This window comes from Nycticebus coucang, chromosome 8, assembly GCF_027406575.1.
Source record: "Nycticebus coucang isolate mNycCou1 chromosome 8, mNycCou1.pri, whole genome shotgun sequence".
NCBI lineage: Eukaryota > Metazoa > Chordata > Mammalia > Primates > Lorisidae > Nycticebus > Nycticebus coucang.
This window is the reverse complement of record NC_069787.1, coordinates 91,924,058-91,937,397: the sequence shown is the minus strand read 5'-3', so window position 1 is coordinate 91,937,397 and position 13,340 is coordinate 91,924,058. Positions and strand designations below refer to the sequence as shown.

The 13,340-nt window shown below is 55.6% G+C and overlaps 1 protein-coding gene across 5 annotated transcripts in view; it reads right to left on the bottom strand.

Moving 5' to 3' along the window:
* NBEAL2 (neurobeachin like 2) overlaps positions 1-13,340 on the bottom strand; it is a 31,135-nt gene extending 17,795 nt beyond the window's left edge. For 2 of the 5 annotated variants that reach the window (XM_053600461.1, XM_053600463.1), the window contains exons 1-10: positions 13,054-13,340; positions 4,836-4,924; positions 4,623-4,751; positions 4,442-4,523; positions 4,226-4,350; positions 4,031-4,113; positions 1,885-1,970; positions 1,501-1,783; positions 1,242-1,348; positions 632-712 (exon numbers count right to left, since the gene is read on the bottom strand). In XM_053600461.1, the coding sequence (XP_053456436.1) occupies positions 632-712; positions 1,242-1,348; positions 1,501-1,783; positions 1,885-1,970; positions 4,031-4,113; positions 4,226-4,350; positions 4,442-4,523; positions 4,623-4,751; positions 4,836-4,924; positions 13,054-13,104 (1,116 nt within the window). In that variant the 5' untranslated portion in view covers positions 13,105-13,340. Of the gene's footprint in view, positions 1-631; positions 713-1,241; positions 1,349-1,500; positions 1,784-1,884; positions 2,058-3,259; positions 3,898-4,030; positions 4,114-4,225; positions 4,351-4,441; positions 4,524-4,622; positions 4,752-4,835; positions 4,925-5,491; positions 5,599-13,053 lie in introns of those variants that run through there. The other 3 variants (XM_053600462.1, XM_053600464.1, XM_053600465.1) reach the window with 3 other exon arrangements.

Genomic DNA, 13,340 nt, shown 5'->3' with positions numbered 1-13,340 from the left:
AGTAGCCCTGGCTGCTCTGTAAATGAATGTACATGCATGCTCTTGGAAATTGACTATGTGCAGAGGACACAGGGGACTGGACTGCTCATGAAGATAAGCCAAGGTAGGGGCTTGGAAGTTGGGGCCCGGGTATTGAGCCACCAAAAAGTGTGCGCCCAGCTAATAACCTGCAGCCTGTTCCCATCCTCTGCGAGGTGAGGCAGAGAATATATCATGAAGGGCTGGGGATGCCCAGCAACCTGCTTAGGGTGGGCACAAGAAATAAGTGGCCCTATGTGGGAGACCCCTCTCCTGTGACTACACTCAAATCCCTGAATATCTGAACTTCTATTTTCCCTTTTGAGAAATGGGGATGGGTGGCTAAGAGTCTCGAAGGTTCTTCCCAGTGTGGCACAGCCAAACCCCAGCTCCCAGTACTAACACCAGGCAGGGCACAGACCACCTCCTGCCCCATTCCTTAGGATGGGGACTTAGAAAGTGGATGAGACAGCATGGGGGAACCACGTCCATTGCTAGGCCACACCGGGCCTTACAGACATCTGCTATAGGGCAGAAAAGACTCCAAGTGGGAATCCCAGAGTGTGGGTGCCCAGAGATGTGGGTGCCTGAGCTGGTCACCCCAGGGAGATACCTTCTGGACATCGGGCTCAGTCAGTAACCGCGTAGCCAGGTCACTGTCCCCCTCAGGGGGTGCCCGGGCCTGCAGGTACAGCTGTGGGGAAAGGGGAGGGCACAGGGTAGAGGAGGCAAAGAAGAGGGGAGGAAGATGGGGGAGGGCAGGGTTAGAGCAGGATCAGGGGCAGCTGCCAGGCTTCTGCCCCAGAGGGAAGTGTGCCCCCACTAGGCTACCAGGCACTAAGGAAGAATAAGGGCAATGAGCCACCCATACCCTGCTCAGATGGGCAGTTGGGGTGGACGAGTGGGCTGGAGTGAGCGCTGCGTCCAAAGCAGCTGAGCCCTCCCCCAGTCCCTGTACTTGGGGCCAAGGAAAGGGAAACCAGGGGCCAGGAAAGCTCCTCTGCCTCCGTACCAACCCCCCTCCTGTGGGATGCAGAGCCATCCCTATAGCCATGCCCCAGGCCCTCCCAGTGAAATGCAGCCCATCCCACCAGTTGTAAACCACCCCCCCACCCCACCCTCCAGTCCCAGCCTATTTTGCTTAGCTGTAGTTCAGCACCTACATATGGCTCCCCCAGGGTCTGAGTTCTAGCCCTTACACCCCCAGCCTGGGCCCCACCCACCTTGCTGTTCTGAATGAGGCGAATGAGGTGTTCAAAGCAATTGTTGCTGAGGAAGGTGGCTTGTAGCACTGGCCGGTCCTCACACGCCAGCATCATGGGGATGGCATCTGTGGAAGGGCCAAAGTCAGGCCCTGCCCAGTTCCCTCCAGACAGCCTTAAAAATATTCTTTCCCATGCTGTCCAGTCCAGCTTTTCCATCATCACTTGGGTCTTCCCCTTGCGGTACCCTCTGCCCAAGAGACCGGGAGCTCATACTCACCAAGCATGCTGACCCGCAGGGTGACGAGGGCCTCTTCAGAGCCTGAGCTCAGACCAGCCAGCCAGTCAGCATTAAGAACGTGGAAGTAGCCCTCAAGCAAAGCACGGAGCTCTGGACCCCGGGGGGGTGTGCGGCTGGCGTGCAGGACATGTACTGTGCCCACTAGTGCCTCCAGCGCCAGTGGCACCAGGCAGGGGTCTTGGGCTGACTCATGGCCCCAGACCCGCACCACACCCAGGAGGCCCTGCACAGAGCCACTGCTCACAGCCATCTGTCCATTCTTCTGCAGGTGTGAGTAGAGACGGGTAGCAGGCAAGGGGCTTATCCAGTAGAGAGACCTTGAGACGGCCACCCTCTGACCCACAGGTTCAATGCCCAGCCTACCTTTCCTCCTGCAAGGACTGCACCAAAGAGGTGGATGAGATGCAACAGCAGCATGGGAGGCAAATGATCTGCATCCTGCAGGCTCTCTGGGTGGGGGGTGGTAGGCAGGGCAGGACAATGTCACCAAGGTGGCAGGGCTGTGGACCCAGGGGACTGCACAAGAGGTGAATGCCCTGGGGTGGAGGGGAAAGGGAGCTGGGCCAAGTAAAAGACCCAATCTGGGGAAGAAGATCTGGCTCTGCCTGGGGGAGTTCAAAAAGTCATGGCTGTATTCTAGGGAGTCTGAAAAGGACACAACCCTTCTTTAGTGGTCTTGAGGGTAACATGGACCTTCCCTGAGAACCCAACTGGTTCCCTAGATCCGTAAGCCCCAAAATGGGGGCCTCAGGGTGAGTACATCCCCCTCTGCTTCCCCATGGTGTCACAGCAATCTTAAACTCTTGGGCTTAAGTGATTCTCTTGCCTCAGCCTCCCAAGTAGCTGGGACTACAGGCGCCCAACACAACACCCAGCTATATATCTTAAGAGACAGAGTCTCACTTTATCATCCTCGGTAGAGTGCCATGGCATCACAGCTCACAGCAACCTCCAACTCTTAGGCTTAAGTGATTCTCTTGCCTCAGCCTCCCGAGTAGATGAGACTACAGGCACCCACCACAACGCCTGGCTATTTTTTGGTTGCAGTTGTCATTGTTGTTTAGCAGACTGGGGCTGGGCTTGAATCCGTGAGCTTTAGTGTATGTGGCCAGCACACTACTCACTGAGCTACGGGTGCCAAGCCTTATTATTTATTTATTTTTTTTTTTTTTGAGACTTTCCTCAGTAGAGTGCCATAGAATCATAGCTCACAGCAACTTCAAACTCTTGGACTCAAGCGAGTCTCCTGTCTCAGCCTCCCAAGTAGTTAGGACTACAGGCATCTTCCACAATGCCTGGCTATTTTTAGAGATGGGATCTCGCTCTGGCTCAGGCTAGTCTTGAACTCAGGGTTTAGTTTCTCAGATGCAAATCTCCTGCTCCCTCTGCCGCTATGACAGTTAGAGCTTCCCATGCCCTGCTCTGGGGATCTGCTGTGTCTATTTTACCAATTCCACCACCCCTACTGGCCCTTACTGGTGACTTCTAGGAGCTTTCATAGTCTCACACATGGGCGTCCCACCTGGCCTTGCTCCAGCAAAGCTGGATAGGATGCCAGGCCATGGACTGAAACCCAGAGGGCAGCAGGGACCTGTCCAGGGTCACATGGGTCGGGGAGGGGTGGGATTGGCATCCCTCCCTGCAGATGGGACTTTTGAGGTGATACCTGAGAACCTGCAGTTGGCCTATGAAGGGAAAGGACACAGCATGACAAAGACCCTGGCAGGGGGTGACTCACAGCACTCTGGGGATGAGAGGTCAGGCACCATGGCTGGGGAGCAGAGAGCAAGTGGGGCTGGAGAGAGCGGTGGGAGGAGTAGGATTTGGTCTTGAGGGTATCAGGCCACCACTGAGGCATTAACAGGGAGGAACAAAGTCCTCCCTATTGGGGACCCCATCTGAGGGAACAAAGGGCACTCCATCTGAGGGAAATGGAAGGCAGAGAGCTTCTGCTGCCCCCACTCCAGACTCAGGCTGGCGGCTTCCCAAGGCATCACAGAGACATTTCATATCTCAATAGGCCACGATCTTCTCACAGCACTGCCTGCCCCTGTCTAGGCCACATCCCACCCTGCGCCCATCTACATTCCTGGCCAGTCTCCCTCCAGTGAGAGGAGAGAGATGACTCAGGAGAGCAAGGCTATCAACAAGAACAGAGGCGTCCTGGGTCCCAGCTCCTATGGGAGTAAGGGAGCAGGTGGAAACATCTACAAAGGTAGCCAGTGTCTCCAGGAGAGGTGGAGCCTGGAGGATAGGCAGGTCAACCATATCCTCATCTGAAGGAAGGCCCTCACTCCAGACTAGGAAAGAAATTACTCATTTTATCCAGGCTTACTTTTCATTTCTGCCTCTAAACTCTTACTTAGCCTTTGCAGGCCCCCTCAAACACTCACAGTTGTCCCAGCCACCACTAAGCTATGTATGGGATCAGGAAACTGAAGGAAGTGGCCTAGATTTGGGGGCGGGGCCAGGTGGGCCAAGTGGGGCAGGGGCAGGGGCAGGGCCTGACCTCGGAAGAAGTCGCTGAATTCACAGGGAAAAGCAGCAGGAGGGAACTTGTATTTGCTCTTCTCCTTGGAGCTGATGACTTCCCTGAGGGATGAGGCCATGCAAATGAGCCCAGCTCTTACCCATCCTCACTCCCCACCATACCTTTGCTATAGCCCAAGCCCCCATCTTTTCCCCAGCCTCCTCAGGGTCTCACCCACTATGCTGGCGCCGCCAAATCTGGTAGGGGTCAAAGAGGCCTTCGCAGAGGAGTAGGGCATGTAGGGCCACATTCTCCAGCTGGGTCCCACGGCCCTCCTCAGGGGGTGGGTGTCCTTTCAGCTATAGGTGTGGGGAGAGAGGGTGGGGAGTTATGACTCCAGTCATGACCCTTGCCTGCCTCTCCATCGCCACCCCCACAAGGCCACCTCACCTCTGCCACCAACGCAGTCAGCAGTGCCAGCACCCGGGGCACTAGCACCTGGCCTCGGCCTGCCTCTACATTCTCCAGGTTCCTGGGAGAGAAAATGATGAAGAGGTCACAAAAATCAGTCATACCTCTCTCTGGCCCATAGTTGCAGGCCCCTGCCCATGGAATGGACAACAGGGATTACCTGCAGAGGACGATGAAGAGCTTGAGCAGCAGCAGGGCCTGCTCAAGGTCTGCCCTGTCCAGCTGCTCGGCCAGGACATGCAGTGAGTCCAGTGGCAGCACGGGCACCTCTGCAGCTGCCTCCTCTGGCCTATAGGGACAGGAGTCACTGGGGTACCAAGGACCCTTCCATCTCCCTGTCCTGACATTGCCCTATGTGCAGCTCTAGCCTCACCTTCGTGGATCCAGGGAGGACAGGGAGATGGTCTTCTCGAAGGCACCTACAAAGGCCTTCAGCCACTGCTGCAGGTAGCCCAGGTCCTTCTGTAGGCAAAGGAGTTCAGGGGAATGAGAGAGGACAAAAGGGGTACAGCGGACAGGAAAAGGACAAGGGAGTGTAGATAGAGGTGGAAAGTGAATGCAGATGGACATGGGGCATGGACAGGGTAAAGGCAGGGCAGTGGGGGAGGGAGGACGAGAAGTTGGAAGGTCAATATTAGAAGACTGTAGTACATCCGGCCATCCCTGCTTCTCTCAGCCTCTAGTCTCTGCTCCTACCTCCCTAACCCTGTGACCCAGACAGGCCAGGCACTGTCAGGGGAAGAGCTTAAGTGGGGTACGGTTGTGGCCCATACTGGTGCTAGGGCTGGAGGAGGTCTTCCACACAGTAGCTACCCCCTACCCCAAGTCTTGGGCTGGGTCCACATCTGCTACCTCCTTCCAGCTCAGCAGCCACCACCTCCAGGAAAGCTTCCTTGACTATGGGTCTCAGGACACATGTGCACCACTGGACAGGCAGCCCCAGAACAGCACACTTCGCACATACCCCACGTACAGGTGGCAGGATACCTTGCCTTGTCATGGGAATCTCCACCCACCCTCACTGGTTACCTGGACCCCAGGCCCCAGAGCAGGTTCCATGGGCAGAGGGGTAGCGGCTGAACCCAAGTCTGGGTGCCGCCAGGGAAACTTTGGTGTGGACGGGAAATGTCTCCTCCCGCCCCAGGCTGGGGCAGGAAGCGCAGAGTCACGGTGGGGGAGGGGGGCCGCTTCCTCCCAGCAGACCGCAGGCCTGGGCACCCTGGGCCTAGCGAGCAACCTACAAGGGACCTAGTCCAATGTTGGGGGCAGGGTGTGAGGCAAAGAGGGCAGGGTCACTCTGCCATGGGTGGAATTTGTGGGCCAGAGACTAGTTTTCCAAGCATGAGCTCTGGGCCTGGAGGCTCTGATCCCTACTGTTGTTGCAACCTTCATTTAAGGTACATGCAGGTCCCTGACCTGGGTCCAAGGCCTCAGGACCAGCGGATGATGTGGAACACCTACCCTCGGCATACTTTGCCTCATGCCCTATTTCCCAGGCCTCCCTCCTGGACCCTGCAGGCCTCTCTGCTTAGGGACACAGCTGAAAAAGTCCTAGGCTGAGGGCGGCGCCTGTGGCTCAAAGGGGTAGGGTGCTGGCCCCATATGCCGGAGGTGGCGGGTTCAAACCCAGCCTCAGCCAAAAACTACAAAAAAAAAAAAAAAAAAAAGAAAAGAAAAAGTCCTAGGCTAGCCCCAATCTTCCTAACCTCTGAGTCCCTCCCAGGGCAGGGGGTGTTTGGTGACCTGTACCTGAGTTCTTCCTTCCTTCCCCCCCTCCCTTTGCTGGCCCCATCTGGAGATTCTGACCAGTTGAGCCCAAAGGCAATATTCTTTGCCAGAATCAGAAAGGTGGGGCAGGGACTAGAGTAGAGAAAGATGAAGAGAGAGGGACACATCATGGGCAGCACCCAGCAGGCCTGAGGCTGCTCCCCAGGGCCCATGAACCTCATACCCAAGAACCCCTAGAACTATCTTTGCTAATTTTTGCAGCCTGTGGGCTCCAGACCCCAGGGCCAGATTTGAATGGGCTCCAGGGAAGGAAGCCTGAGCCCAGCAGACCTAGGGCAGAACAGCTGTCCGCCCTGTGTTTGGGGACTTTCCTTGTGTATTTTGGCACAGATCTAAAGCCCAGGCAATCCAGAGGACTGAAGCCACCAAGACACAGGACCACACCTCCGTGACTTTTTGTCAGTTATGTTTGTTGACCTCTCCACCTTCTGCTGCTGGCAGCCTCCCCAGCAACCAGCAAGGAGACCAAAATGCCCAGATCCTGAAACAGCAGAGGATGCGAGGGCTCCTGCTCCACTTCTTCGAAACCTCTCCCATTACAGATGAGGAAATGGGAGGCCCCAGAGGGGATGCTTCATCCATTACCTCAACTTCGGCTATACTTTGCAGATGCTAAAATCCAGATTTTGTCCTAGGCCAGGACCACTCATGGCTGCTAACCAGCCAGCCCAAGCTGACTCATGTGACACCTGATCCCTGTCTGCCCCACAGACCCATCTGCCTTCAAAAGTATCTTCAACAATGTATTTTCATCTCCTCCTCCCAGTCAAGTTGGTCACCTCTCACCCAACATGTGGGTCCTTCCTGCCAGCTGTAGCTCTTCTGAGTACCTGAAGCCCAAATTTGATCATGTCCCCCTCCCTCCCTCCAGTAAATGCTCAATTGCTGAGCCTGGCATTCCAGGCCCTGGTCTAACCAGGAGCTGCTTCTCCAGTCTTTCCACCCCTCCCTGTCTGTGTTTCACATCCTCCTGTCTGGGGCTCTGCCCACCCAGAGCTCTACTGACTTAGGCTTTTGGTACTTTAGCAGGAACCTTCCCCTACCCACACCCCATGGCCATCATCTGGGTCAGCAGCCTTTCCTGAACAGGGGTGGATCCCTCAAACTCTGCACACTCCTGCTTTCTGTCCCTCGAATCATACCCTTAACCTGTCCAGTCCTGTAAATTCTCAGCAGGTCCAGGTTCAGGGCTGGGGCAAGCCTTTGTGAGCTCTGGAGGAGGCATGAAGGGTTCTCTAAAATATACTACTAGGCAGGAATGGGGGTAGCAGCCTGTCCAACCTCTCTAGGTCTCATTTTTTCTCCTTAGGAGGCCTCAGGCCAGCTCTGACCTAGACCCTCATGACATGAGGCTGTGGTATGTAGGGGTATGGGAGCCCCTGCAGGAGCCAGGGTCAGAAGACAGCACAGGGTGTGGCTCGGCGCCGCTAGCTCAGCCAGCCACATACACTGAGGCTGGTGGGTTTGAGCCCAACCCTGGCCTGCTAAAACAACAATGACAACTCCAACCAAAAAAAAAAAAAAAAAAAAAAAAAAAAATAGCCAGGCGCTGTGGTGGGTGCCTGTAGTCCCAGCCACTTGGGAAGCTGAGGCGAGAGAATTGCTTAAGCTCAAAAGTTTGAGGTTTCTATGAGCTGTGACGACACAGCAATCTACCAAGGGTGACATAGTGAGACTGTCTCAAAAAAAAAAAAAAAAAAAAAGAACAGGGTGGGGGAAAAGAACAAAGTGGTAGTGCTTGCTGCATGTGAAGGAGTCCAGAGCCCAGAAGACGTGGCTGTGATGCTCCGGCTCTTCATTCTCCCCTCGAAACCTTTGTCGTAGTCAGGCCCTTCCTCCTGCCCAGCTTTGGAGCAGGAACCTGAAGCAGCGTCACCCCTTTGTCCCCACCCAGCCCTTCCCCTGAGGGCAGGTCAGGAAAGGCCACACCTGCCAAGCCCTCCTGAGGTAAGTGGTGCCAGGCCTTGTGGCAGGTGTGAATGCTGTGGGTATGGGGGAAGCCAGTATTCCCGGAAAAAGAGGGTCTTGTGGTCATCCCTCTAAGGACCCCACCTTATGCTCAACCAGCCATGCATGTGAGGGGCTCCCAAGAACTGGTTGGGCTCAAACAAGTCCCAAGTAGCAGGGCAAGGAACTGCCACTGCCCAGGCACTGAGGTGACCTGGAGGGCTGAGGGCAGGTGGCCATAGCATTGAGCTGGGGAGCGGGAGTATCTGCCAGGGGGGAACAGGGGCAGCAGAGGTGTCTGACATCATGCTGGTCCCTGGACTCTGCTTGACCTGTCCCAAGCCCAGCACACAGTGGCCTCTAATAGACATTAGTCACCATCACTGCCTGATCAGCCAGTTACCCACCCTACCACAAGTTCCCATCTTTAGAGCAAGTCCACCTCCCTGCACATCCAAGGCCCCTCATAGGTGGTGCCCATCTCATCTCCAGCCTCCACACTCCAAACCCACTGGATGCCCCAACCCAAGGACATTACTTACCGCCCCCACCCCCACAGGCCTGCATATGCTTTGCTGTGATGTTTCCTCTGCTGAAATAACTCCCCTTCAGGGTGAGCACCTTTCCCAGCTTACCCTTGGCTGGTGCCTCAGAGGTTGAGGTTACCAACAGAACCGGTGGTTGAGGGCATGGATTCTGGAGTCCAGTCCCTGTTCTAACTCTTGGTGATTTGTCACTTACCATTAAACTTCTTTAAAACCATACCTGGCTCAGCGCCTATAGCTCAGTGCCTAAGGTGCCAGCCACATACACTGGAGCTGGCGGGTTCGAATCCAACCTGGGCCTACCAAACTATGACAACTACAACCAAAAAATTGCCAGGCGTTGTGGTGGGTGCCTGTAGTCCCAGCTACTTGGGAGGCTGAGCCAAGAGAATCTCTTAAGCCCAAGAGTTTGAGGTTGCTGTGAGCTGTGACGCCATAGCACTCCTACTGACGGCGACATAGTGAGACGCTATCTCTAAAAAGAAAAAAAACCCATACCCATGCCTAATGGGCAAAAAGTTCTCCAGCCACACCTACCCAACACCAGGTCAGGATGAGTGGGAGCTTCAATCCAAGGGCTCAGGTCTGCCTAAGCTCCTGGCATTCTAGAACAACACTCCCCAGACCCCTCTGTGAGTGACAGGTAAGAGGCACAGAACTCTTGGTTTGCTGGCAGAGCTGAGGACTCCAGGGCTGGTTGCCATATTGAAGGAGTACAGGGGAGAACTAGGAGCAAGTAGGAAGAGGAGATCACAGCTCAATAGTAGGTGGCTCCTCTTAGTCAGAGGAGCCCAGGTGGTGGTGAACATCCCATTTCCTGGGACAGACAGGCAGAAATGTGGCGGGGGGGGGGGTAGGGTATATCCTCTAGCAAGCGTAGATCAACTTCCCACTCAGCATCATGAGGAGGGCAGTGTCAACTAAAGATGGCTTTTGGCTTTACACAAGGTAAAAGGCTAACCATGTCTTTACTATCACTATGGAAACTGAAAATTTCCTTCCAGGGTCCTCACAGTAACTGACCTTGTTTCTATGGAGACCCCAGACTTTCCCATCAGCTCCCCAGTCGCTATAACAACTTCAGAGATTACCAGCGCCCCATACCCCGGGCTCTGAGCTAATCTCCCCACCACCTTAGTTGCTCCCCCTTCAGTTGCCTTGGCCACAGAGTTAGGGAGAACGAAACCCCAGTTGTCCCTCTGAGGTACTGAGGGAGATCAAATACCCAGGAGGCTTTTCTACCTTTCCTTTACTCATTTTAAGAATGTAAACTGAGGCACAGAAGGAATATAACCCAGATAAGGTTCCACAGAACCTGGTCACATTTCCATGATTCGTGAGATCATTAGTCAGAGATAAGGGATGGTGATTGGGGGGGAAGGAAGGCAGAGCAAGGTCAATTCTGGCTCTTCCTAACCTGACTAGAGCTCTCTGAGTCTTCGATGGCATAACTAGAGAATTTAGCTTGTGCCCCCATTTGTAATCTGAGTGTTTGTCCTGCCCTGACCTTGTGACCTGAAGTGCCCCTCAGCCCTTGGGGCCTCCCCCAAACTGCCCCCTTTCACTGGGAGGGCTGTTGAACATCACTCCATTGCTCCAGCCTGAAAGGGGCCCACTCATTTGCCTGCTGCTTTACATTAACTTTTACATGCTGCTCAACTGCCAGTCTGTCAGATGCTGTCCCCCATCCCCTTATCCTCTCACGCCCTGGCCATGTCTGATAAGTTCAGAGTCCTCGGGATGTGACCCGAGCCTCCACCAAGTCTCCTTGGCTACCTCTGCCGGTTGCCTACTTCTGACAACTTGCTTCTTGTATTTCCTAATTCCACCTGCTTGCTCTGGCTGTTCCTGTTCCCTTAGCCATCTAGGCCCAAACTCAGCCTCCTCTGGGATGCCTTCCTGGATTGGTCACTACTGTGTGGTCCATCTCTATCCAGTCATTCAGTGAATACCCAAGGAGCGCCTACTAAATGCAAGGTCAAACCACCTTGGTTTCCCCACCAGAACCCTGAGGAACCCTGAGTGATGTCCAGGGCACTTGGCCCCTTCCCTCCTCTCTCAGTAGTTACTCACAGCCCTCTTGCCCACCATGTGGCCCCCAGTTGAGCTGGGCCTACAGGGGGAGGGTGTGGATGCATCTAAACCTGGGGTCTTTAAGGTGAGAAGGGCAGGAAGTGGGGTGCTCCTTTCCCCCCATCCCCACCCAGACCCACAACTGGGGAAACAGGTTTGCCAGCTGATGTCAGCTCTCACTACTGACTGGGAGGGGCACAGGTGTTGCTGGCTGGGTGAATGCCAACTCAGGGGTCTCTTAACATCCTCTATCGGTTCCTCCCCTCACCTTGTACTCTCCCTCCTCCAAGAACACTTACAATAGATCCCTAGCAGGACTCAAAATTACACAGCACTATCCCTCCCTAGGAGCCCAGCACAAGGGGTGAGAATGGTGTTCCCGGAGCAGGAGCAGGACCAGGCGGCTGGAAGGCAGTGCTGGAAGGCTGGCCTTGCTTCCTCTCTCTGGGCAGGCTGGCTCCGCCTGCTTCTGGGTATGCTCTCACATCCTGGATTTGTTTGCCTGGCCCCAGGATGCCCCCTGCCTGCCCAGGCTTCCAAAGCTACCACCAGCCATCCTGAACCCCATACCTGTCCAGTGAGGTGAGGAGCTGAGGGTGGAGGTGCCAGCACAGATACTGAGTGCTAAACACCTTCTGAGGAGATAAGAGGCGCAGAGCTCAGCTAGAAGGGGCATCAGGAGGCAACCATACTGCAGGTACAGTCCTGGTATCTGGGTCTGCCAGAACACTGCCAGCAGCCTGCCAATAGCCTGAAGATCTATCATTAACTTCCCTCAGATTGATCTCCTGGTTTAAGCCCCCTTCACCTGGTCACGGACCAAGAACCTGCCCTGACCTAAAGAGCAATTAGAGGTAGAAGGACCAGAGTAGTTTCCCCCCCAGACCCTTTGCTCTTTCACAAGGACCAACCATTGGAGATGGAGACAGAAAGGCTGGGGTGAGGGGACAGGATGGGGACAGAGAAGCAAGGAGCCCTCTTTGGTCTAGGCTAGCCATTGCGGCTATCCCTCTACAGGCGGCCACCTGAGGTCAGGGCTGTGTCAGTTTTATAGGCAGGGAATCAGAGGCTCTGAAGTACAGACTTTGGTTTGGCCTGGCTCACACCAAAAAGGGACTCTACTCCATCCACTGCCTCCTGCCAAGGACCTGGACCTCTCACAACCTGAACAGTATAAAGAGGTTATGGCCCTTATGGCCTGGATTCCAGTCCTTGGGAGATGTTTAGTCAGCCTCTTCAGAGGGCCAGCTGGTCCGAGCATGAACTCTTCCCTCCCCCTCCCCCCCCAAGTGACAAGCTGTTCAGGGGCATACAATGATCCATTGTGCCCAGGACACACCTGAGCCAGAAGCCTGATGCCAGGCAGGTGCAGGGAGGGAGAGTGTGCTGGGTAAAAGGGAGGGAGGTGTTACCTAAGGATCCCTCCTTGTTGTGGGTGCAGGAAGAAAGTAAAAGCCCATGTGTGTGAGACAGAGTTTGAAGGACACCAAATTCTTAGCTGATGGGACACCAGGGTCACTTCTTTCACCTTCTGAGGCCACCTTTGGTGGTTTCTGAGACAAGGGAGCCCAGGAGAAAAGGGCCTCCCTCCATCCCTTTCACACATTCCTCCTGACCTCGAGCCCCCAATCCAACCCTCTGCATCCAAAGCAAAATTTTATCTTCTGCTCTTAGAGAGGTGGGTGGGGCTGCCTCAAGTCCAAGAAGAGCTTATTACTGTCTGTTCCTGGAGACGTCTGGTCAGAGAAGGGCTCGCGGCAGGAGCATTCCCTCTCCAACCCCTACCCCTACCTGCCCAGACCCCCTAACATATTCAGACTCCTTGGCCAAGACCATCTAAGTGGGCCGCAACCACAAGAGGAGCAGCCCACAGGCAAACTGAGTCCCACTCTTTCCTCCTCCCCCGCCAGTCTCCAGTTCTTTCCAATCCTCAGTTTCCTCATCCACAAAGCGGCGAGTGTCCGGCTGCCTCGACCCAGGACCTTCTCCTCCTGCAAGCAAGACTCAGGCTGCGTGGTCCCGCTACAGAGGTTACTATGAAGTGCGCGCCCGCAATCTCTGATCCTCAGGTGCACGTACCAGAGGCACCCAGCTGGCCCGGGGCATACACGTGTGTGAGCAGGCGGAGGACGTCCCGCGTGCGCGCGCACATCTCCTCGGCCCCAGCATCGCTAGGAGCAGGTGCAACGAACGTGGGGTGCGAGAAGCAAGGGGCACGGCGGGGGCGGGCGGGCTCACCTGCGCGTAATAGAGCAGCCACAATTCGTAGAGCCGCTCTGAGGCGGCCATGGCCCGGCCTGGCTCTGGCCCCCGCTGCGCGCCACCTGTCGCCGCCTCCTCCGCGCCGCCCGCCGGTTGCCCCGGGCCAGGCCCATGGGCGGAGGGCGTCACTCCGGGGTGGAGCCGCGCGGTACCACTTAGGGGAAGTCTGCGGCTCTGACCCCCGCCACGCTGAGCCGCCCAAGTCAGCAGGCCCCTCCTCCTCGCAGACCGCCGCCCGGCTTCCTGCACTTGGCTGCAGCCAC